Genomic DNA, 27,269 nt, shown 5'->3' on the forward strand with positions numbered 1-27,269 from the left:
TGGAAAAAAAAAGGTCCCAGAGAGGTACAGTAACAAAGTATGGTTTAGAAACCAACTTTCCTCTGGTCTAGTCAGTGTAGTTCCTGCTATAACACATTGCCGCTAATGATCCCTTTCTGCCTGCTTCAGGTTCTTCATATTTATTTCTTCTTAACTGAGATATTTCTTCAGTTAACAGGTTGCTTCTGTTGTTATCCCCACTAGGATGTTTGTTCCCCCAAAGTGAATCTTGGGATAAAGGATATACATTTGAAGAGCTAAGTCTCATTCCATGGTACTTTCTTTATGCTCTTATAGTTAATATTTCTAAACTAGACCAGACCCAAGAGGCATGCAGACTGGCACTTTATATTAACACACACATAATTAAACACATAAAACCTTGAATTAAGAGCTTGTACTTAAAAAACACCAGCATTCAATGTGTTTGACATAGGCTGGAAGCCATTACCTCCCAGCTAGCTGGCCTCCAGGAAACCAAGGTTTTATTTACATTTTTATTATAGGCAGATTATAAAAACAACAAGCATAATAGCTAGAAAGCATGATGGCTTAAGAAAGATTTGCTCCAGAAAAACATTGCTGGGATGAACTGAGAAAGATGGAACAGGGTCAGGAGCAGGAAGCTACACAAAGGAAAAGCATCTGAGTCTACAATGATTGAAGCTTTCAGAAATACTTGTTCTCTTAGCCAAATTTCCTGCAAGTAACTTTAAAGGAGCCCATTCCAAAAATGACTAAAAAACTTGTGAAGTGCATGAAATAGAGTGTGAAGATGCTAAATACCTCCCCAAAGGTGAAAAAGTCCATTTTTACTCCCTTTTTCCTCTTCTGAATGACTACTATTCAAAAAGAGTATAATAAAAAAGCAGAAAATGGAACTTTTTCAATGCTGCAATCTGTCCTCACTCCCACAGCATGGCACCCTCTCAGCATGCCAGTGTCTATGGAAACTTCCAGGTAGGAAATCTCAAAGTTAAGCCTTCTGTATAGCCTGGGGTTTATTCTGGCATTTTACCTCAAGAGAGCTCCTTGCAAACCTCTGCCAGGCTCCAGTGAGGACAGACAAGGGAAGAGCTTCATCAACAAGTAGGACAGAGTCCTTTTTCAGTGGATGGCTGGATCTCCCATTTTCCTGTGTCTTTTGTGTATGAGTGGGAGAGCCACTATTTGTGAATAAAACAACTGTCCACTCCTAAGGCTTGGAAAATTATCCAACAGGCTAGAAACACAGCAGATAAGATCTATGAAAAAAACAAAAACTGTGAACTACATTCTATTACCAACATTCTGAGGGATGGCAAACATTTTCCTGACAACGTGGTTAGAAGCCTGGATTGCTTGGATTTTACAATGGGGCGTTGAGAAGGGTAGAGAAAACGTTATTAAAATGAACATTTAATCTCTTGCCAAACCACTTTTCTCATCTTCATCAGCAGCCTCTAGACAAAAGCAGTCATTTGTATCTTCTTTACCTCCTTTCCTCGTTTGGTTAAGAGTACCATGGGATCTCTACCTCAGTTATCACTTAGTTACTTCACGTATGCACTCAGTGAAGTAATGTGATATTTACTGCTGCTGTATTATTATTTGTATTATAAAAGACTATAAGAAATATACCAAAATGTTGGAGAGTGGTTATCTCTGAGTGCTGGAATTAAGGGTACTTTTCTTTTTTTTAACTTTTCAGTCCAAATTTTCTACAATAATGTGTAACACTTATTTCTTGAAGAGTAATTTTTTAAAAGAAATATGGCTCAAAAAGAAGTTAAATCCTCAGTAAGATATTAGCAATTCGAATCCAACAATGTATAAAAGGAATTATATACCACGACTAAGTGGGATTTATCCTGGGTATGCAAGGCTGGTTCAACATTTGAGAACCAGTTCATATGATCTACCATCAACAGGCTAAAGAAGAAAAATCACATGATCATATCAGTAGATGCAAAAAAAAGCTCCTGACAAAATCTAATGTCTATTTATGATAAAAACCATCAGCAAACTAGGAACAGAGAACTTTCTCAACTTCATAAAAAAATATACAAAAAATATATATATACAAAAAATCTACAGCTAACATCATACTTAATGGTGAGAAACTAGACCTTTCCTGCTAAGATCAAAAACAAGGTAAGTAGGGCTTCCCTGGTGGTGCAGTGGTTGGGAGTCCGCCTGCCGATGCAGGGGACGCGGGTTCGTGCCCCGGTCCGGGAAGATCCCACATGCCGCGGAGCGGCTGGGCCCGTGAGCCATGGCCGCTGAGCCTGCGCGTCCGGAGCCTGTGCTCCGCAACGGGAGAGGCCACAACAGTGAGAGGCCCGCGTACCACAAAAAAAAAAAAAAAACAAGGTAAGTATGTTTCCTCTCACTACTCCTTTTCAAAAGACAAAAGGAAATAAAAGGTTTACACGTTGAGAAGGTAGAAATAAAACAGCCTTTGTTCACAATTGACATGATCATCTATGTAGAAAATCCAAAAGAATCATCAAAAAAAGCTCCTGGAACTAATAAGCAGTTATAACAAAGTTGCCAGATACAGAGCTAATATATAAAAGTCAATCACTTCCCTATATATACCATCAGTGAACAAATGGAATTTGAATTTTAAAACACAATACCATTTATATTAGTACCCCCAAAATGAAATACTTAGGTATAAACTGAACAAAATATGTACAAAATCTATATGAGGAAAACTAAAATGAAAGAAATCAAAGGAGAAAAAAATGTAAAGACAGTCCATGTTCATAGACAGGAAGACTGAAAATTGTCAAGATGTCAGTTCTTCCCAACTTGATCTATGAATTCAATGCAGTCCCAATCAAAATCCCAGCAAGTTTTTTTATGGATATTAACAAACTGATTCTAAAGTTTACATGGAGAGGTAAAAGCCCCATAATAGTCAATACAATACTGAAGAAAAAGAACAAAGTCAGAAGACTGACACTACTCAACTTAAAGACTTACTATAAAGCTACAGTAATCAAGACAGTGTGGTATTGCTGAAAGAGCAAGCAAATATATCAGTGGAACAGAACAGAGCTCATAAGTAGATCCACATAAATACAGTCAGCTGATATTGAACAAAGGAGCACAGGCAATACAAATGGAGAAAACACAGTCTTTTTAACAAATGATGCTGAAACAACTGGATGTCCACATGCAAAAAAAAAAAAAAAGAATCTAGCCAGGGATCTTATATCTTTCACAAAAATTAATTCAAAATAATCATGGACCTAAATGTAAAATGCAAAACTATAAAACTCCTAGAAGATAACATAGATGACCTTGGGTATGGTGATGACTTTTTAGATACAATTCCAAAGGCACTATCCATGAAAGAAATAATTGATAAGCTGGACTTCATTAAAATTAAAAAACTTGTTCTTTGAGAATGACACTTAAGAGAATGAGAAGGCAAGACACAGACTGGAAGAAAACACACCTGATAAAGGACTGTTATCAACATATACAAAGAACTCTTAAAACTCAACAATAAGAAAACCCAATTAAAAAATGAGCCAATGACCTGAACAGACATCTCATCAAAGAAGATATACAGATGACAAATAAGCATTGGAAAGATTCTCAACATGATATGTCATCAGGGAAATGCAAATCAAAACAACACTGAGATACCACTACACACCTATTAGAATGGCCAAAATCGGAACAATCACAACACCAAATGCTGATGAGGATGTAGAGCAACTCTCATTCACTGCTGATGAGAATGCAAATGTACCACTTTTCCAAAGTGGTACAGCCACTTTGGAAAACAGGTTGGCAATTTCTTAGAAAACTACATACGCTTACCATGGGATCCAGCAATTATGCTCCTTGCTATTTACCCAAAGGAGCTGAACATTTAGGTCCACACAAAAACCTGCACATGGATGTTTACAGCTTTATTCACAATTGCCAAAACTTGGAAGCAACCAACATGTCTTTAAGTAGGTAAATGGATGAATAAACTGTGATACATTCAGACAACGGAATATTATTCAGTGTAAAAAAAAGAGCTATCAAGCCATGAAAAGACATGGAAGAACCTTAAATGCATATGACTAAATGAAAGAATTCAACCTGTATGAAATTCTAGAAAAGGCTATGGAGACAGTAATAAGATCAGTGGATGTCAGAGGTTTGGGGAGAGAGAAGGATGAACAGGCAGAACACAGAGGATTCTTAGGGCAGTGAAAATATTCTGTATGATACTGTAGTGGTAGATAATATGTCATAGTGCATTTTTCCAAACCCACAGAATGTACACCACCAAGAGTGAACCCTAATGTAAACTATGGACTTTGGGTAATAATGATGCAGTTTCACTGATTGTAACAAATACACCACTCTGGCGTGGGATACTGATGTTGGAGGCTGTATCTGTGGAGGCAGGGGGCATATGGGAATGCTATTTTTTGCTCAGTTTTGCTGAGAATCTAAAACTATTCTAAGAAATAAAGTCTATTTTTAAAAGTTAATACAATTAAAACAGAAAACGAAATAGCCACTGAAGTGGAGCCTAGAGAAGGTCTGGGGGTGGGCTGAGCATCCAAAGGGCCAGGCAGGACAATTCTTCTGCTTGAACCTTAGTCTCAAACATGTCAACATTTTATTCTTTGCCTTCCCAGTAAATACTAGACCTTTCCTTCCTAATCTGATTCCGCTTTTCTACCACAAATTAAAGGTTTTTAAAAGTCCTTTTCAACTAAAGTTAAAATAATGGCTTCCACAAGAACTAAGCACTTTTAGCATGTGCTGCTCCTGCCATTTGAACATTCCTCTATGGGACGCTCAGTCATCCTGGGGCTCCTCAAAAGAGCCAGGTTTAGTGTCTGGAAAAACTCTGAAAAAGGTCTAACTGATCCAATGAGTGACAGGCTCATCAATGACAAATAGACATCATCACAATATACTGGAGAGACATGTGCTTCAAAACCTTGTATAACCACAGCAGCACCAACCCTCATGATACTGCTCTTATCACAAAGTAGGAGATGGAGTTAGGAGTAAGGTGGGGAGAAACAGATGGCATGCCTAACTTTCGCCTGGTTCCTGTCACTGGACATTCTCTTGCCTTTTAATCTGCGACAAAGATACAGTCTTACGAATAATAACGATGAAGATATTAAGAGCGACCACGTGCAGGCAGCATTCCAGGTGCCATCACAGACGTGTTTCTGATTTAATCCTCAGGCAGGGAATACTACTTTCATTTTATGGTAGGGGAACTGAAGCCCACAGTGGTAAAGTCACTGGCCCGGAGTTACGCAGCAGGTAAGCTATGGAGCAAAGATTCACCTCAGGTCAGCCTTTTCCAGGTCAGGGCTCTGACAACCACTCTATCTAGTAACCTCCTCCTGAAAAGGAAACTGAGCCTCTGAGAACCATTATGAGACCACCAGAAAGCAACCTGGCACAGAAGAGAGCACTCGGAATGGGGAGTCAGAGGCCGTGGATGTTTTCAGAACCAACCAGCTGCGTGACTTTGGACAAGTCACTGAATCTCTCAGGGCCTCAGGTTCCTGAGCTATTAAAAATGAAAAGCTAAACTCAACCTTCCTTTTATCTCTAAAATGATATAGCTGCACAAAGTTTATACTCTTGGAACTAATTCACTAATCCAGATTTGCCTCTAATCACACTTGTTGCTAAAACAAGAGGGGCATCAGGGAACTAGGAATCTGACCTAGAAGTTGTTAGGGTAACACAGTCAAAATAAGAAGTAAAGAAGAATGCAGAATAACCCTTTTCCTATGGCAGTGCTGCCTCCCCTCCTACTTTTAACCACCAATCTTATTTAGAAAGTCACATAAAGCCTGCTGCCCGGTCTCCTCCAGCACTAAAGAGTCTACTAGTCACCAACTCCATTTGCTCTCACTACTGACCTGTCTGTATCATTTAGCACTGCTGATACCCCTCAGTCTTTAATTTCTCTCCTCTCACGGTTTCTATGACCTTGGACTTCCCCGGCTTTCTGTTTATCAGCTTCATCCCTGCAATTTTACACACACTCTCCAGACAGCTGCGATTGAGAAACTCTGAGAGTTTTTCAACCTTGGCACTACTGACATTTGGGGTCAGTATTTCTCTGTTGTGGGGAAATGTCCTGTGCACTGTAAAATATGTTGCAGCATCCCTGGCCTCTATGTAGTAGAGACAGTAGCACTGCTCCCCAGCCCCAATTATGACAACCAAAAGAGTCTCCAGGCATTGTTAAATGCCCTCTGGGTACAAAACTGCTTTCTCTCTATAACCTCCTCCTTAGCAGTTTCATCCCATCTTTGCAATTCAACTACCATCTCCATGCAGTTAGCTCCTAAGCCTGAGTTTTTTCTTGAGGTCTCTAGTCTCACCATTCCTTTTGATGTTTATCTCCACCTGGATACTTTCTTATTACTTAAACCATCAAGCATCAAACTGAATCCTCTCCCTCCTCCTCATGATTGTCACTGCTACCATTTTGGACACTTACATATTAGGCACTATTCTAAGCACTTTACATGTGTTACTTCAATTAATCATCACAATGATACCATGAGGTAGCAATTATTATTATATCAATTTCATAGATGAAGAAACTGAGGTACAGTGGGGATAAGAAACCTGCCCAAATTCACACACATAGTAGGTGGCAAAGGTGGAGTCTGAACCCACATAATTTGACTACATAATCTGCCTTCTAAACACAACATTATTCTTTCATATCTTCCCTTCAAACCTTGTCCTGTTCCCCTCTCCCCCTTAACGATACCACAGTTTAGGCAATCACCCAGGCTCTAAACTCTGGAATCAAGTTTTATTTTCTCCACTAGATAACAGGTGCCTTGACTTAATACCTGGAGGAGAAATTCAAACATCTTTGCTAGGGTCTGGCACATCATGGCGGTCAATACCTTCTGACTGAGTGTCAGAAGCCATCCCGCACCTGCCTCTCCACCACAGTCTGGCTGAAGAAGCCTCCCCCTTTACCTATGAACACCCCTTCTTGCACCCCTTTCCCACCACTCCCCACTAAATAACTATACCCATTCTCTAGACTCAAATGCTCCATTTAAGCTCCACCTGCCCCCCCACAACCTAGACCCTTTAATCCAGCCCCACTCTCACTTGAACCACTAATCTGCCGAAACACAATTCTAAGACACAGAGAGCTTCTGAGTGATTTGAAGAAACTATTTAGGATTCTGATCCTACCTCCAACTTGTTCCAGGCCAGCTTTCTCTCCTTTCTCATCTCCACTTGGCCCTGAATCCTTGGCTTCCTGATCTTTACCTCAAATCTCACCTTTCGCCCTTCAGACTTAGTAACTATATGTGCTCTTCAAGCTCTCCTTCTCCGTGTTTAGACCTCAGATTTGCCTTATATAGTCTTTGGCTTGGCTTGTACCTTTGACTTTCAGAATCGCATTCCCTTGGACAGGAACCCCACATTTCAGTCAGAACACTCCAGCCTTCCTCTATTTCTGCCAGCACGCTTCTCCCTGAGGCTACAAATTTTGGTACTTGAGCCTAAGTACGCTGTTGTTCTTTACCAGCTTCATGCATATGACCCTGTAATACGCTTCTTCTGAACCTCCTCCCTTTCATGGTTTTCCCTCCTCAACACACAAACATAAATACACAGGTACACGCGCACACACATACACAGAGCATTAGAGGCTCAGGACTATGTTTCCTAGAGGCTGTGTACTTGAAAGATCCTAATAAACACTTGAATCTACTAATCAGCTGTGAAGTGGATAGCAACTGTGTGCCCCAGTCATCTGAGACACAGTCACAGCAGACTGACAAGTAGCCCTAGTATGAGAGACGGAGATCTAACCACTATGGCTGTGTCATCATTGCCAAGCACTGTCTCCTCCCAGGACCGCCTGTTCATGCTGTCAGCTGCTATGAATTTATTGCCATGACAACTTGATGTGTAACCCAGCGTCATGGCACTGATCTGGAGGCACCAGAGAAGAGTTCAAGAGGGATGCTGAGCTCACTTTGAATGGATACTATTGCTTGCTCTTAAGACGCTTCTCTCTGCCTGACCCCAGGGTGGCAATAAAGAAAGCAATTATAAACTTCTGAGCAACACTTTTCCTGAGTGAAAAGAAAAAAACTTCTGGGTGTCCCCTGTAGAAATGTGAAAGTAGAAGAACGGGTCCCCTGAGACACCCAGGGCCTATAACAAACAAGAATATGAGTGAGAGCTTCTATTCCACCTTCTTTTCTAGCTTTCTTTCTGCCTTAACCTGTGTATAAAATAGAAAGACAGCTTCTGCTTCAGAAGTTACTGTGTAGGAAGTGGGAAGTAGAAGGTGCCACTGAAAGCTTCAGGGGCAACTAAACAGAAATTATACTATTTTTAAACCTCTCAGACTTGAATATACAAAGAAAGCCTATTTTATCCACTGAAGATTCAAGCAATTACATTAAAACAAGACTCACCCCTCACCTCCATTTCAGTTCTCTAGCCACACACCTTTCCTGAAAAGCCACAGCTATCTGTATACTACAGAAACCACAAAACCAAAACAGCTGCCTGCCACCAAGAAGGGTCAGGAAAGGGCACTGAGATGTAGGTCTCATGTTTTCTGAGTCTTCTTTGCTACAGAGGGTCAAGAATAGTAAAGCTGGTGGAGTCTGTGGTGACAGAGAAAGACTGCAGTACTGGCTCTGCTAACTCTATGCTTCTGAAGCTCAGAAAGGTGAAAGTTTTTTCATAGATATTTTTGTGAAGTTTACACAAAATAATACATGGAAAGAACTTAGTACTCTCTGGGAACATAGACACATCAGCAGAACTGTTCTGCTGGTCCAGATAACAGTAACTGTGAGCATTTATTGTGGGTTTTTCCTATGGTACCCACCAAGCTCTCACAGATACAGAGCCCCAGCCAGTTCTCTTAGAGAAAGAGAACTTACGCCCTTGGGAGTACAGATTCAAATTTCCCAAAGGAACACAGGAAGGACTTCACACATCCTAGGCACTGAAGAGCACGGATGTCAATGAGAGGCTCCTAGCCCCTGTTTCAGTAGATAGCCACAGGTTGTGAGTGAGCCTTTTCCAGTTTGATAAGATCAGATGCTGTCCACTTCCACAACACAGAAGCAAAGCACCGGAAGGACAGGTCACACCCTGCCCCTCAGCACCTGCACAGAGTCTGGAGATATAGTCAGCTCCCCAACCTCAAACTTGTCTCTATTATATTTGCTCTCTTCAGCCGACTGAAACCCTACTACACCCCCTTGAGCAGCTAACAATCTGCTAACCTAAGAACCATAGGGCTTGTTAAACAACTACAGTTTCTAAAATACTTTCTGGACCATCAAAAGCTGTGATACCAATCATCTTCCATCATTTCTTATCTCCTCCTCAAAAGTTTCCATTTGCAGGATACTCATTAATAAAAACATAGTATTTGTCTCATTTTACTGATGAAACTGAAGGCTCAGACAAATCAAATGATGGACGTAATAAGTGCCAGTATTTGGACTCGGGTCATCTGGCTCCAATGTCTGTGCTCTTTCAACATAAAAGTAAAGGAAAGCATGGCATACTCAATCTAACATTTTTTCCCTAAAAGTCTGAACAAACTCTACATTTGTATACTATTGCCAACCCATCTTCTAAAACTAAAAAGTTAATAACTTCCTACAACTTCTACTAATTCCATATAGCAATCATAGAAAGGCAATTTATTGCAATCATTAACCCTGTGGCCTTGGACAAGTCAATATACCTCTTAAATGTTTCTTCATCTGTAAAATGGGGATTATAAATGTCTAATTAATCAGGTTGAGCTAGGAATTACGGTGATATCATAGAATCTGTTTCACCTGCTAAAGAAGTAAACAAAAGCTATTCAGCAATGGGGTGGAGATCAACTGGATCACGGGTTGAATGGAAGTGTTCTACACAACCACAGAGCCCTGGCGGATTTTGCCCTTTGGCTAAATGCAGAGGCAATCAGGGGAGAGGCCAGTTTTCAAATTTTACATTCACACATACATACAAGCATTGACAAACAGACCTGGCTGACTGAGGTTGCATTCTGTAGCTTTAGCCTTAAGATACCAAAAAAGGGAAACCCCACATTTCTCCTTGAGTAAACCTGAATTTTATTTCCTAGCTGAATGAGGTTGAACTAAAAGGAAAAGGGGAGGGAGGGGGACAGGAAAGAAGGAGACCCTTAAATAAAACTCTGGGTGGTTTTTATCACTATTATCACAAAAAGTTCTATACCTAGCTACCCAGGCTCCTAAATTAAATGTCAAATACAATCCTACACTGGAAACGTGAAGTGTGGCTGCTATGGGGGAGCCCTGACAGCTCCACTCCCTTCTTCACGTTGGCCATGTAATAAGCCCTTTAAGCTCTGGCTAAGAGTAAATTATCAAGGCTCCTGTCAGTGCAGAGAGGAGCTGGAGCGGGGAAGAAGGACATCACAATGTGCTAATTTTATTAAGCCATTTAAAACTCAATCCCTTTGATTTCTAACAATGCTCCAGCCCACCAGGCAGCTCAGAGACCACGTCCACCTAGTTTTAAAATGCCTAGAGTTGATTTGTACGGTGCTTCAATTAGGAGCTCTGGGGCTCCAATAGAAAGAGAACAGCCAAAGGGTAAAGCCGAAGGGAAACGGAAAGTAGGGAGGGAACCAGAATCTCAGTGGTGTTTACTTTAAAGTGGGGCTATATCTCCTAATGTGTCTCTTAAATGCCACACATGATTTCTTTTGTGGCTCTTAATTTCTCTATTTTTCTTTTAATTTGACACCAGGCAGTTTTGCTAACTAGAGAGTTTGCTCCATAACAATAAACATAATTGCTTCTAGGCACTGATTTGTTTCCATTGGGAATATATGGACACACAGCTGCACACTCCCCAAGGCAGATATATTTGCCTTGACTTGAATGGGCAATAGACACAGAACCAACAACAGGCAAGGCGGCCATGCAAGGCCCACAGAGTCAGCCAGCCAGGCAGCAACACCTAGGGGTCTCAACTATGGAGATTTAACTCAATTTATTTGCATGTCATTATCACTCGAAGAGGTAGCAATGGCCCTTTAAAACCTGAAATCTGTGTCACTAATGCCGGGAAGTGTTAACTGATCAAAGTGCAGAATTCAGTTAGTTATGAACAGGTGGCTTATTTTTCTCCACCAGTATTAGAAGATCTCCTAAACTCCTGGAGGGGGTGAGGGGGGGAAACTACCCCCATGTACCCTTGCCCTTCTACTGGAAACAGTGGGGTGGGTCTCAGGACTAGGAGAAAGCTAGCAGCAGCCATCATTTACAGGATGTTGTCCTAAGCATTTTAAATGGATTATCTCATTTAATCTTCCTAACAACCCTATGAAGGATGTACTATTATCCTCTATTTTGCAGCTGAAAAAACAAAAATACTGAGAAATGGAGAGGTTAAGCACAGGATCTGCTCAAGACTGCATAGTTATCAACTCTGGACAGTATCGGTCCCAGTGAGCTTTTAATAACTGTAAAATACTGCCTCCCCCTGACAGAGGCTAACATTAGATTTCTGAACCTCATTCCTGTCTAGAAGAGGAGAGGAGAAAGAAAAAGGACTATTCGCTGCTGACAATTCAAGTGAAGGCCTAAAAGAAGTGATTCAGACAGTAATCTCTCTCTCAACAGCTTTACTGAGATATAATTCACATTACCATACAATTCGGTGGTTTTTAGTATATTCAGAGAGTTGTGCGATCACCACAGTCAATTTCAGAACATTTTTATCACCACAAACAGAAAAAGGAATCACACAATATCAGGTCTTTTGTGAATGACTTCTTTCACTCAGCTTAATGCTTCTGAGGATTACCCTTGTTGCAGCATGTGTCAGGACTTGACTGCTTTTCATTGCCAAATAGTCTTCCACTGTGTGGATATACCACATTTTATTTACCCATACATTGGTTGTGTTGTTTCCACATCCTGGATAGTATGAATAATGCTGCTATGAACACTGGTGTGCAGTTTTTGTGTGGATGTATCTTTTTATTTCTCTTGGGTATATACTCCAGGATGGAATTGCTGGATCACACGGCAACTCTTATGTTTAACCTTCTGAGTAACTGGCAGGTCATATTCCAAAGTCACTATACCTTTTTACATCCCCCCCCAAAATTTATGAGAGTTCCAATTTTTCCACATCCTTGTCAAATGGACAAAACTTCTCTTTACTGGGAAAACTACAGAGCTATAGTCCTAAAAGCTGTCGACCTTCTTGAGCTCTGCTGTAATTGCCTGGGTGACCTTGGGCAAGAACCTTTACTACCCTGGCACCTCAGTGTCCTCACCTATAAAGTGGAGGGCCTGGAGCAAATGGCTTCAGACTTCCCACTGTGCCCTGCATTTATTCATTCTGTCACATGATGGGAGACACCCTGACCAGTGGAGAGGTAGATGCTGTGAAACAGATAGCTTGAAGCTGACTACTCGATTGTGTATCTGACTTTGCATTAACTCAGTTTCCATTGTGCCTGAATAACCTTAGACTGTGACTGTCATGCCTGCCTCAAAAAACAAATAAACAAACTCACAGAATCTGCTTATGCTATTAGGAAGAAAAGAGAAATGCCTTATTATGTAAAGGTTCCACTTGGCAATAACGGCAGACTGGCATTCAGGATTTTAGTTTCCTAAATTGGGGTTCAAAGATAGAAATGGATTCAAATGATAAAATGTATGTATTTATAAGAAATAATGTTAGGTGAAAAAAGCAGGACATAAACTGTGTGTATGTGTGTATGTGTGTGTGTGTGTGTGTGTGTGTGTGTGTGTATAGTTATAGTTTTATATATATATACACACATAGAATAATAGTTATATAACTCTTGAACAACACTGGGGTTGGGGAGCCAGCCCGCTGACCCTCTATGCAGTTGAAAGTCCTTGTATGACGAAGAGTCAGCCCTCCGTTATGGGATTCCTCCATACCCGCAGTTCTGGGTTCTGCATCCACAGATTCAACCAACTGCAGATCATGTAGTTTCCATACTATAGTATTTACCTTTTTTTTTTTTTTTTTTTTTTTTGGCGGTACACGGGCCTCTCACTGTTGTGGCCTCTCCCGTTGCGGAGCACAGACTCTGGACGCGCAGGCTCAGCTCACGGGCCCAGCTGCTCCACGGCATGTGGGATCTTCCCGGACCGGGGCACGAACCCGCGTCCCCTGCATCGGCAGGCGGACTCTCAACCACTGCGCCACTAGGGAAGCCCCTATAGTATTTACTATTGAAAAAAAATCCTCATGTAAGTGGACCCGTGCAGTTCAAACCATGTTGTTCAAAGGTCAATTATATATAGAATAATAGGACTCTTCTATCTGAAAGGCAAAGCACCATAATATTAATCAGCTTTCTCACTGCTGTGTTTCGAAGTATGGAGTATTGACCATGTGTACCAGGCTGCACACTAAAAAAGCAGAACTCAGAACTACCAAATTAGATGTTCTGAGTGAGGCTCAAGAATCCTCAATTTTAGAAAAAAGTACTGAAAGTTTACAAACTACTGCAGGTAGCAGAAGACTGGCTGATTTCTTCTTTCTACATTATAGTTGTCTGTATTTTCTACATTTTTCTACGAAGAACGTGTATCACTTTTGTAACTGGGGGATGGGAAAAGGAGAAATCGTTTCGTTTTGATAAAGGCAGGGAGATGGTGAAAGAGGGCAAAGAGCTGACTTCTCGTCTTCCTGCTGCCCAGGTGTCTACACAGGATGAAAAGAGGTCACATTTGCTTCTGGGTGGTTTCCATGCCTCAGAGCCTAGACTGGACCTGAGAAAGCACTGGTATTTTTCCCATTTGGTGTCCTTCATACATAAGGGGAAACTACTGAAGCACTTGCCTTAGTTCTCCATTTGGCCAGGGCTAAATGCTCTGGGGCTGTCATGGATCCTTTGTCATCTCCCCATATTTTCTCCAGTCCTGGGACTCTAGAATTGTGGGAAGCTGTGGCTGCAGGATCCAGTAAGGGAGGTAAAAGAAGGGTGCGAGGGAAAAATAGTTAGTGAAGAGTCATATTGCTAGGGATGACAGGCTATGTATAAATATCAACTTACCCATGGGTTCAACAACAGTGTGGGGGTGAATAACATGAAGGAAGATGAATCTGAAGTCCAGTCCTGTTCCCACCACTTACTAGCAAGTTGTTTAATCCCTGTAAGTCTTGGATTGCGTATCCATAAAACAGGGCAAATGATATTTCTTTTCATATGGTTGCTGTAATAGATAATGCACATCTATTACTAGGTACCACGCTAGCAGGGCTTGAGGATACAGAGATAAACACAATTCATGTCTTCCAAGATTACTTCTTTTTTATGTAAAGTGAAGAAATAGGTCAACAGGGACTTCCCTGGTGATCCAATGGTAAAGAATCCTCCTTCCAATGCAGGGGACGTGGGTTTGATCCCTGGTTGGGGAACTAAGATCCCACATGCCATGGGGCAACTAAGCCCATGCGCCACAACTACTGAGCTCACACGCCTCAACTAGAGAACCCACCTGCCACAAACTACAGAGCCACGTACTCTGGAGCCCGCGCCACAACTAGAGAAGAGAAAAGCTGCACACCACAATTAGAGAGAAGACCACACGCCGCAACGAGTGCCGCAACGAGTGCCGCAACGAGTGCCACAACGAAAGATCCCTCATGCCGCAACGAAGACCTGATGCAGCCAAATAAATAAATAAATAAATGAAAAGAAACAGGTCAGTAATTCTAATAACCTTCCAACCAAAGAAACACTTTTGAATGAACCAACTTCATAACTGAGGCATCTCAATTCTCTCCTTTAGATGGATGAATAAATACTGCCCCAGTGAATACTTCTATCTTGAGGCAGGACAAGGACCAACACAAGGCCTGACTTGACCCAGGTGAATAACAGGACACTAACACCAAGAATTCAAGTTAGGTTTTGCTTATATCCATTACTATTTGTACATGCAAAACCTATCATTTTAACAATAGTCTGATTAGCACTGGAGTGGAGGACTGGGCTATGTTCCATGTCAGTGATATCAGCTATTAGAAAGGTCTGTAAGGTCCTCTTGCAATTATAAAATGCTCTGTAAATGCTAAATAAAAATAAAATAAGAAAACAATCCTCAGTTCTATTTAACTAATTTCATGTTGCTAGACAGATCTCTGGTTTCATACTTCAGTAAGAATACCTGTAGAAATCGAAAAAAAATAAGGAAAAGAACCTGATTATATTTTAGACAATCTTAGTATGATTAGATCCTATGTTTAATCCCACTCCAGTCACAGAGAATAATGTGAACCACTTGGCTCGAGTTTAAGATGATTTTTGGGAATAACTTATTAAATTAATATGAATTTGAGATACACAAACATGGTTTAAACTGTTTGTTTCAAGCACACACCAGCTATAGGAAACAGCGAATGGTGCACCTTACATGGAAAGAAAAGCAATCAATATATCATAGAGAAAATAGCTATTATTAACTGAATAATGAGAGGTTAGTTAGATTGAGCTTAGCATCTTATACTTTAGTTCAATACTTTCTGGGAGACTGAGCATGGGGAAGGAAAGGAAGGAAATCAATGTGTTTTCTAAGTTTCAGTTCCCTCTGGGTAAACTATGAAAGATAATTGCATAGTCACTACAAAGGAAAGCTGTAAAGAACTCAGATGCTCTAAATTTCCTAAAAATCTAGTCCGGACATATACACACATACATACCCCTGATTAACTACATCTTTTAATTTCCCCAAAGTCTAGCATAAATATAAGAAATCTAGCGACTAAAATGCTGCTTTGTGCAACAGATGTTTCTGAAAAGTCTGGCTGCAAACAAAAGTTTGCAAACTGGATCAAGTCAAACGCATTAGGATTATTTAATAGACCACTTCCAATTAAACAAAATAAAGACTGTTATTAAAAATAATTTCTTTCCACTGTACACAAGTTCTGGATCCCTGGAGGTCTGCCCCCTTTAAAACAGGGCTCACCACAGCAACATGCACGCACACCACTTCATCTGGACCTGTGCCTTATTTAGCAACCATCTCTGGCTCTCATACCCATCCTTGGGCTCACCCCTAGTAGCTGGGATTTGATGTCTCCTGCTGTTCCTCTGGTTTGAGAACTCAGCCCACTCCTGGACCATGGCGATGGCCTTGATCATCCTCCTAATTCCTGACCAAGACTCCTTTCCCTTTTTTTGGCTTTGCTACTTCTCTGCTGGCCATAGCTGTTTAAAGGAACCCTGTCCTCTCAGGGAGCCCAAGCTGATGACTCAGTTTACCTCCCTTCCCCTCTCTTACTCCTTTGCTCCCTCAGCTCAATTTATTTGTTTTCTAAGCCTGGAATTTTATGTATTTCACTTTTTTCAAGGTTGAAATCATTTGGACTTACAAGGGCTCTTCTGGCTATTTGCTGAAAGAACGAAGAAAACCAAAACACAAGATGGCAGGAAAATAACCAAGGTCCAGCACAGTTTCTAGTTCCCCCAGACACACTGAATCAGAAACTCTGGGGGTGGGTCCAGCACTCTGTATTTTAGTAAGTCCCCCAGGCGATTTTCATGAACACTGAAGTTTAAGAACCATTGCTCTGAAGAAAAGAGGATTTCTGACAAATATTTTGGACAAAATGAGGCATCTCATTAAGAAGTCTATATTACTGACATAGAAGAATGTTTAAGATATTCTGTGTGATAAAACCACAGCTATGGTATAATTTTTGTAATATATCTTCGAAGCGTATTTCCACGTGAAAAAATGTCTAGGAGGTTACACACTAAGCTGTTAATAGTGGTTAATTTAAGGGAAATCCATTTTCCTTTTCCTTTATGGATAGCTGTATTTTTTTATTATTTATTATTTTTATTTATAGCTGTATTTTTTTATTTTTCCTTTACGGATAGCTGTATTTTTAATCTATACGCATATATTATTTTATAATTTAATAAAAGGTTAATCTAGGCATCTTCCACTCCTCTCTGGCAAAACTGAGAGGTAAAAATTAACTCAGTCCCCGGTAGACCTCAGTGTCTGGACTAATCCAGCTTTGTGAGGCTTTAGGGAATTCTAGAGGAAGTGAGGCAGAGAGAGTGTTCGGGGCTCCACGACTCAGTCAGTGCTTCTATGTAAAGTTGCTGTGCCAGAAAATGACAGGTCATAAAGCCTAGGAGATTCTGCTCTTCTTAAATAAGCCAACTTAAAAAAAGCATGGTGGGGTTTGGAGGGAAAACAGAACAGACTAAAAACTTAATGAGTTCTTTTGGAAGACACCAATTTGTTTCTGGGAAAATTTTCTTTGTTGCAGAAATTATGTATTTAAGTGTCCCATTTTTCATCCCCTATTTGTGATCTAACAGTCATCCTGCAATTATGATGGTCCTTCTTCAAGCTGGCTCCAGGTAAAAATGGCATACACATATGTTAGGCTAGAAAGCGGCTTGAAAATAAAATAGATTAGTGGGAACTTATCCAGGGAGAGACAAAGAGAAGACGAAAGAAAGGTGAGTGTGTATAAACATATCCAAGATCAAGTGAGGTCCTAACAAATATCCTTTAGCTTATGATGCATCGTAGGAAAATCCTGAGGTTTCCACGGGTTGCTCTCATGGGGACTACTCAATTCTTTCAGCTCTGGCAAGTTTCCCATCAGAAGCACTATATGCATTCATAAAGGTTCCCAAAGCACTTTACCTGTATTATCATCATGCACAGAAGCCACTCAGTGTAATCTGTACACATTCTCTTGCTCTTCACTGTCTATAAGCATGTGGGTGTGGCAGAAAGAGGAAATACAGTTGTCTCCTTCAGGATAGCTGTTGTCCCAGAAACCAGAGAAACTCGGTAAAAAAAGCTTTCTGTTATCTTTAATAATTAATTGGTTCATCTTTACTAAAGGAAAACTACTTTCATATAAGTGGTTTTGAGGGAGGGAGGTCTTTCTACTTTGAGCTAAGAAAATCGACAAAAGTTACCCCAATGTGTTCTTATCAATAAAATGGGAAATAAAAGCTAATTTACAAGGTTACTGCAACGATCACAAGTGTGTAAGAGGAGAGGGAGAATAACAAGTTAGTGCTTAATGGGGGCAGTTTCAGTTTGGGATGATGGAAAGAGTTCTGGAGATGGATGGTGGTGATGCTGCACAACAATGTGAATGTGCTTAAGGCTGCTGAGCTGCACAATTAAAAGTGGTTCAAATGGGAGATTTCATTATGTATATTTTACCACAAATTTTTTAAAAGGTATGTAAGGCTCCTAGCACAGTGCCCGGCTCTTATTAGGTGCTCAAGAAATGCTAGTCTTATTCCCCTTATAAAATTTTTTAATTAAAAAAAAGACAGTATAAAAAGCCAAATAAAATCATGCTCCTTTCCCTATTTAATTGTGAAAGGCTTTGACTCTCAGGCAAAGCCAGCTGGCACCAGTACCGGGTAGTGCCACAGCAAACGTCTGAGTAGGAGAAGGGAGGCTACATTAGTCATAATCCCTCTGGCACGTTCAGTTCCCAGTCCACCCACAACCCTGGTATGGCGTCTCCCAGAATATCAATCCTACAGCCCCCAACATCTTGCGAAGAAAGCTGGGAAGCTTAAACCATTTCCCAGACCAGACTCCAGCTCATGAGGGCAAAAGTATTCACAGTGGCAGCTGGCTCCCGTTAAGTGGGGGAGTGACAAGACGCTAGTACTGAACACCAACTGGATAGGCCTGAGCTTGTTCCAGTCCCCAGCATTAAGCTGATGGTATCTCTGATGCCTTTGGTTGGATTTAATGGACACAGAGGCCAGTAGTCTCGAAGGCCCGGTAAAAGAAGATTAAAAATGCACTTGTCTGCAGTTCAGAGAAAACAATGAACGATTATGTGTTGTAAATCATAAAATAGAGAAGGGGAAAAATAGATGACTTATCTTCAGGCATGTTAGAACATGGCTTTTGATGGGTAGGCTTAATTAGATCTTGATGCAATGTTCAGATAGATCATCATTAACATCCCTCGAATTTAGCTCAAGGAGAATGAAATACTTGGGGTACCAATATCCAATTAATTCCAAAACAATACTTACTTTAGGGTCTGAGCTCTTGAACTTTAACCTTTCCACCAACTCTATCATAGCCGCCTTCAGTCCGCCTGAATCTTTGCTCTAGAAGAAAGAAAAGTCAGGGGTCATTAGACAGCATTTTGCTGCTCTCTCGAACACAAACAGCATTTCATGGGACAATGAAACGGAAGGCAATTTCTTCTTATCACCGGAGAGGACTAAACGACTAAGAAAAGATGTGTTGCCCCTCTTCCTCTTCTCTATGGACAAAGAGGGTCAGGACATAAATTGCCCAGTGACCTGAGAGAACAATTGGAATGAAAATTAAATGCAATTTGTACAGGCTGACTCACTGCTTCATCTCAGGGCTCAACTGCACCAGTATTCACAGAGGGCTGAGGCTTTGCAAAAGAGATTTCTATCTGGGATGTCTATTTTATGACCAAGTGATTTTTATTTTAAACTTCTACATCACAAATACAGAAGTATGCAATATTAAATATTCTCACAAAAATAAAAACAAAGAAAATTCCCCAAGATTTAACCCTAATTGGAAATGGTATTTCAGTGTATTCAGTTGAATACAGGTTTTTGAGTCAGAAATATAAGGTTTCAAATTTGGGGTCGGCATTAACGAGTTGACTAACCTCAGGCAAATACTGACTTTCTTGAAAACTTCTCCCTCTTCGATAAAATGGGGATTATAAAAAGGGTTATTTTGAAGCTTAATTGAAATGCTGTTTGTAAAGGCGTTAGCACACTACGTGGCACACAGTAAGTGCTCAATAAATGTCACCTATTATATTGTTGTTATTACTGCATTATAATGATTTAGACTAGCAAAATCCAACAGAAATATAATGTAAGCCACAAATGCAAGCCACATATATAATTTTAAGTGTTTGAGTAGTCACAAAAATAAAAGGAAATTAATTTGAATACATTTTACTTAACTCAGTATATCCAAAATATTATCATTGCAACATGTAATTTCAACATGAGGTATTTTATACATTTTTTTCATACTAGGTCTTTGAAATCTAGTGTGTATTTCACACTTACAGCCCAATTCAATTTGGACTTACCACATTTCAAGTGCACCAAAGCCATCTATGGCTAGTGACTACTGTACCGGTCAGCACAGATTTAAAGCACAGACTAAAGCCACACTGCCTGGATTCAAGTCCCAAATCTACCACTAGATCTGTGTGACCTCAGGCAAGTCACTTAGCCTCTCAGCGCCTCAATTTCCTTATAGTATGAAGCTAATAATAGTACCCATTTCATAGGGTTGTAGAAAGACAACATGAGCTCATATACATCAAGGTACTTGGAACAGGGCCTGGCACATGCTAAAGACAATAGATGTACGAGACATATTTATTATCACTGTCTGTCTCCCTCACAATATTTTAAATTCCTTAAAGGTAAGAACTACACTTTTTACCTCTATCTGTGTTCAGCATCAAGAAGGTGTTCAAAAAAGTCTGCTGAATAAACAAATGAATATGCAATCTTAAGATATGAATGCCCTTATAATAATACATGTGTGTAGCACAATGTAAAGTCACATGAATTAGTTTATTTTCTTATCTCAACTCCTTGGGGATAGGATAGGATAATCACTCTCATTTTACCAGTGTTGGAAAGGAGGTATGAGTAAGTAAAATGACTTGTCATTTTTATGGGTATGGGACAATAAATAAGTACAATATAAACAAGTACTACAAATGTCTGTTCTTCAAAATTGGCCTCAGAATCAGTGATAGTTTCCAAATTTGGGGGGAAAATTCCAATTCCTCCAAAACAGGACCTACTTAGTAAGACTCCATCATATAGATTAAAACAGACTAAAGCCTAAATCCTTTTTTCCCCTCTAACCTCCTTTCTCTCCCAAGTCTACACAGTGAAAGTCTGATGTAACCTAAGACCGATATCTGCTTTAGATGTGCTCTCCAAACACAGCTTAGCTGACATTCCCATCCTAACTGTGGTTCTAAATTTTAATAATTTGTATTTTTAGTTTTACTTTTAAAATGATGACAACTTTCCAAATTTCTTCACCAATCTAAATCTTTCATCTCTGGTCTCACAGCAGGCAGGTGGGAAAAGGAATCTGGAGGTCACACACCAGGGGAGTGCATGAGACCCAAAGTACCTAAAAAAGGGTTAAATTGCCAGACACAATCCTGCTTTTATGAGATGATCAGACAATAAAGACTGTCTGGTGATATCATTCCTCTAAACTGCTTCTCATTGGCTGGAACAAGCAGGTCACTTGTCCCTGGAAAACTCTTTTCCCCCACATCCCAGCTGCCAGCACCCATTTTAAGCTCTTCAGCAAGAGCCTTTGATATATTATGACTTTCCCCCTGGCTCTAGAGAACAGAAAGGAATGCACCAAACTGTGTCTTAAAACATTCAGAAGAGAAACAGGACGACGAAGGAATCCCTAAGAAGCAGACAGCCTGTTTGCAGGCAGATGTGCCTTGTGTGGAGAGATAAGGGAACCCTTAGCCTTCTTTCATAAAAACAGTGTGTCAGCAGAATCCTTCCTCCTTTTTACAAAGCATCCGCAGCACTGCCTACCCAGGGGAGTGACAGAGGAGAGGCACAGAGACTCTTCCTTCAGGAAATTCACCCATACTACCTCCCCACCCCTCTCTCTTTGAGAATATTCTCAGAGATAATTGGGGTCTGTATTGAGCCAGCCTCTAAACGGGTGGTGAAAAAACCTTCCCCAATAGCTTTTTTAACCCCTCCCCCACCAAATAAGCAGTTGGTCAGAAGGGAGAGGGTCCTCTGGGCAGACCCTCCTCTGACAGCGGCAGAGCTGGGTAAGAGTACAAATGGACAACCCTGGCCCCAAAGCCACTTCCTTTCTTTTCGCACACCCCAGTCCCTTCCTGCACCTCAAGGAGCATTGTACACAGACGTTCAAGCGAATACACCCAAGCTCTGGGCACATCTCTCTCAAACAGTCGCCTTGGCCACACCTGGGTCCTACAAACGCGCATATCAGGGGCGGGGTCTAATGGTTTGGTCCACCTTTGGGAGGATGGGCTCAGAAAGAGCCTCTGCAGGCCCTGGACGCAGGGTCAGGACATTTCATCAGGTAATTCTTGGGTCCTGGATACTTGGAGAGCGGTCTAGAAGGGGGCAGCCATGGCCAAAGGAAAGACCCTCAAAAGCATAGGGCAGGGGCACAGAGCTGTCTAGGTCTAAGGTGGTATTTGAGTATGAGTGGCCCCAAACCATCGGATAGTATCATGTTTTAGTTAATTATTTGTTTGCAGAGGGCAGTCATCAGTCAAAAGGTAACTGGAATAGACAATACTTTCAGAGTTCCCTACTGTGGTGGAATGGAAGAGTTGCCTCTGAAACCTGTGTTCTAATTGAGAAGTTAGACGAATTCTAACCTTGTAGACATTTGGTTCCATAAATGGCCAGATTATGCTATGTCAGTCCCTGGGGGAAGCACTGTGAGTGAAGAAGTGAGATTCGCCTGATACCGCTCTTCCTCACCTCCATTCCACACAATGCATTCCAAGAACACAGGAGCTCAATGTGAGCCTATCTTGTTTATGTACCTCTTTCCTCCCCCAAGAAGAGTGTAGATTAAAACAAGACAAGCGCTATGTTGTGTAATAACACCCCTCAAAGCTTGATCCATCTATGGAGATGGGGGATGCTTCATAAAAGCCAACTCCTAGGGATGAATCATAATAAAGCCAAAGAAAGGACAAAATGCCTACATTTGAAGGTATTCTTTATTCTCCAAGGCACTTTCATATGCTCTTTCATTGGCATTTCACAATAAACCAAAAATTCTCACTTTACAGCTGGGAAAAATGGTTGGTGAAAATCAAATGAGAAACCCCCAAATCACAGAGCCCATACACTGTTTAACTAGCATTACACAGTAACACAATAACTAAAAGGTAGTGTATTCACACTGTACAATAGAGAGAAATGGTTCTGTGGAAGTCAAATGATGTCCACCAAATCACAGAGCTAGTCAGTAGCAAAACCAGGATCAAAAAGATCTAAATGAAAAAGATTTATAACATATACAAGAGAAGAGGTTGGTATCAAGAATAATGCGAAAATACATAAGGGATTCCTGTAAATAAGAAAAAGCCAAATAAGCATAAAAAAAATCCCAACAAAGGATATGAACATAACAGAAATGTGAAACGGCTAACACACATATGAAAAGATGTAAAAGATGCTCTAACTTACTTGTAATTATCATATCATTTCTTATGCATCACATTGAAAAAAAAAAGTTTTGATTTGATAATACCGAGTGATGAGAGACTTTGGGCAGGCTGGGGATTTTCATATGTTGCTGATATAATATAATAAAGCTACTTTGAAATCACATGCCTAGCAAGTCCATTTTTCACTTTCTCCCCTTGAGAAGCACTAACATGGGCCAGGGAGGTATGAAAAACAATATTTATGGCAGCACTGCTTGTAATACTGAAAAACGGGAAACATCCTAAACATCCATCAATAGTGGGTGGCCAAATAAACTATGGAATTAACAAATGGGATCTGATATAGCAAATAAAAAGAATGAGACACAACGCTGAATTTTTTAGAAGTTGCAAAACAATGCATACTATATCATTTATTTAAAAAGCATAAAACTATTCATTTTTATGGGTGATACATATGTATGTAAAAGACTAGAAAGCAATGACTGGAAGGACTAGTAGTGGGAATAGTAGTAGGAAGAGTCTTAGACTTACATAAATTTATTCCTATTATCTAATTAAGATTTAATATACAAAAAGGAAGGGAGGGAGGAAGAGAGGACAGATCTAGGGCTTCTGCTTCGAGTGTCTCTCTCCATGAGTTTGCCTAAGTATAAATACTGGGGCACTGTTCCTTTTGCATGCAAATATGAACCAAAGGTATAAGAAAGGGTTCTCTACCTAGTATTCATGTATCTATTTCCGGGAGTTTGAAATCCCCAAAGCTGTACACAAAATTTGCAATGTACATGCACTTTTCTATGAAAAGGGACTTGAGCGCTCCCCAAAGTCCCCCAAAAGTTTAACTTTCCTAGTGTAAAGGGCATTGCATAAAGAGAAAGGAGACTCAGGCTCCATTCCTACTAATTGCTGTATGAGCTTGGAAAAGTCATTTTACATCTCTGAGTTTCTGTTTCTCAACCTGTAAATGAGGAAAATGGGCCAAATCAGAACCTACAGATTTGCAGGCTGCAGCCTACACAACTTTGGTTTTGTTGTGTTTTTAGAGTGTTGTCCCACACAGCATACTAGGAATTTTAAATTCATTGTCAACATTTAAAAACCAGGAGGTATGACATAATAAAGATTTCCAGCTTCTTCTAAAAATCTGAAAGGTATGACTGTACTGGGCTCCCTCTCCCACACAGCAGCAACTGGCTGAAGCTGAGTAGCAACTACCCGCTTTAGGCAAGGCAAGCTCCCTCCAGTTTGCCATAGTTACCCTGGCTGGCTTCTCTCATTTACATTACCTTTCTGGTCCCTGTAGACATTTGAAGTTGCTACCCCTGCAAGAACTCCCTCTGAAAGTTTTCTGTCTCTAAGGGTCCTTGTGTTTGAACACCAAGGAAGTTGGCATGTCTTTCTTCAAAGGGGTTCAGAATACCTCATAAACACATGTCCATCCATTCACTCCGAAGCACAGAAATAATACAGCACATTCTAATGCAAACATTCTTTGAAAATGGGCAAGAGGCAGAAACAAAAGTGGAATATGGTAGGTAAAAGGGACATCAGAATAAGATCTTGACAACCAGTCTCTGTACTTTCATGGGAGTCAGTCTAGTCTAATGCCAATAACCAGCTGGGCACCAAAAGAAAAGTCATGTATCAGTAGAAATGTAAGTGTAAATCACTTAATATCCTAAACTAGTTCCTAAATATTGAATTCTGTATTATAAAGAATCAGAAGATGCTGAGTTCAGAAAGAATACTGGCTGCGTATTTTGGTTTTTTCCTATCCCACTAGCCTTGTGTTGCTACCATGCTTACAAAAACAAAATCAATCCAACTTTCTATCATTTTCACAAAAAGGTTTTTTTGGGAGAAACAGTGGAAAAGGACTGGGAGATAGAATATGTAAGAAGTCCTCCTAAGGAATCCAATCAGAAAGCAAAGCCCTGACAAAAGGAAATGAAACTGAATTTTAGTACGCCATAAAATTTTAGTTTCACCACGCCATGTCCAAAAATTCTTTACCATCTTCTTCACATGACTTGATTTTCCAACTCCAAATCCACTCCTATGTTAGGCAACCACCTTTATATAGTTGCTTAGATCCAAAATATTTTGGGGGCCTGAGCAAACCTACCCCCAAGTCTTTTCAGACCTAACTCTAAAACACAGGCCAAGTCCAACTACTCTTCACCATCTCCACTATTCCCTGTTTGGTCCTAAGCCAAGGAGCAACACCACTCCCACTCGCCTACCCTACCCTCCATTCCCCACACAGGCACCAGAGGGAAATTTTAAGAACGTGAATCAGATCACTCATTCTCCTGCTTAAACAGTCTATGGCTACTCAGAAGGAAATCCAATATCTTTACCATGGCCTACTTGACAGTCTGACCTCATCTACTACCCGCTACCTGGAACCCTGACTCATTATCCTCCAGCCATCTTTTTTATCCTCAGTAAGCTTGTTCCATCTCAGTGCTTCTACACTCGCTTACTTCCTCCATTCAGATCACTATGCCACCAGATCTTCCCACCACTGGCTCTAACTATACCCAGTCCTTGTTAGATCCTTAAATAGCCTCTCTCTCATTCCCCATTCCAGTCACTCTCTTTCTCCTTCCCCTAGTTTGTTATTCATGGCATTTATCATTATTTAAAATGTTATTTACTGTTTAACTTGCTTGCGTCTGTTTTGCTCTGACAACAAAAGCTCCATGAGACCAGTACTTAGAATTGTTCACTGTTAAATTCCCTACAGCCCCAAATACTCCACCTGACTGAGTGAATAGATCAAAGGAAAAAAACACCACGCCACTAATTTCAAACAACATAGAAAAATATCTTAACGAAACTGTACCTCAAAAAATTGTGGTAAAAATTAAATGACATAAAATGTAGGAAGTTTATAGCACAGAACCTGGTACCTACTAAGTTCTCAATAAATTTTAGTTATCATTGTTGTTATTGTTATTATTAAGTGATTAAGTCTATTGAGTGACTGCTAAGTATCAAGTACTGAGCTAGAGAAGTGCTGAGTGGAAAAAAATGAACAAAACAATCTGATACAATCAAAATACTCTGTAAAATATCTAGGAAGAAAAATCCAGATGGAAGGGAAAGAATAGTTTTTCTGTTTGTTTTTGTTTTTTGTTTTGTTTGTTTGTTTGTTTTTTGTGGTACGTGGGCCTCTCACTGTTGTGGCCTCTCCCGCTGCGGAGCAACAGGCTCCGGACGCGCAGGCTCAGCGGCCATGGCTCACGGGCCCAGCCGCTCCGCGGCATGTGGGATCTTCCCGGACCAGGGCACGAACCCGTGTCCCCTGCATCGGCAGGCGGACTCTCAACCACTGCGCCACCAGGGAAGCCTGGGAAAGAATAGTTTTAATAGTCTGATTAGAATATTCATAAAGTATCTACTAAATACCTTCACAGAGATAATAAACATCAGGAGATTGCGTCAGTACAACTTAGAAAGGTTAAATGTAAGTGGGAATAATTAAGAGTAGAGGCTAAATGGGATGGGTGAATGAAAATGTCCTTTGGGGTTAGACCTGGATTCAAATCCTAATCCTTCCACTTATAAACTAGGTGAACTTCCACAAAGCTCAACCTCTTTGAGTATCAGTTTTCTCATCTGTAAAATGAGAATCAGAATAATACAGGTTATTGTGGGAGTTATATTGAGATCAACTGAAATAATGAGGTGAAAAGCACCTGACCTAAAGCCACTTAATAATTATTATTATTATTCTAATCTCGGGAAAGAGCCTCAAAATTCAACAGCAGATAAGAGTTTCTAGACTCTCTTAGTTTTATAACCTCAGCTAAAGGCTAGCATTTCCATTCTTCACACACATGAAGTCAGAGTCTTTCACTCAACACAGGTTACCCTGCCAGGGTTCACAGAGACCCAAAGAACAGAGTGCAGAACAGTAGGGGTGCCTCTAACCTCTTTCCCCCACGACTGCCTACTGGAAAGAAAACAGAGGCTATTTTCTA

General features: G+C 40.5%; 1 protein-coding gene across 4 annotated transcripts in view; it reads right to left on the reverse strand.

The window, feature by feature from the left end:
• The window catches only part of TRIM44 (tripartite motif containing 44), a 110,723-nt gene that overhangs the window by 70,878 nt on the left and 12,576 nt on the right, over positions 1–27,269 (reverse strand). For all 4 annotated transcript variants that reach the window (XM_030864693.2, XM_060303358.1, XM_030864691.2 and 1 more), the window contains exon 2: positions 19,079–19,156. In XM_030864693.2, the coding sequence (XP_030720553.1) occupies positions 19,079–19,156 (78 nt within the window). The remainder of the gene's footprint in view (positions 1–19,078; positions 19,157–27,269) is intronic.

Source organism: Globicephala melas, chromosome 8 (genome assembly GCF_963455315.2).
Source record: "Globicephala melas chromosome 8, mGloMel1.2, whole genome shotgun sequence".
Taxonomy (NCBI): Eukaryota; Metazoa; Chordata; class Mammalia; order Artiodactyla; family Delphinidae; genus Globicephala; species Globicephala melas.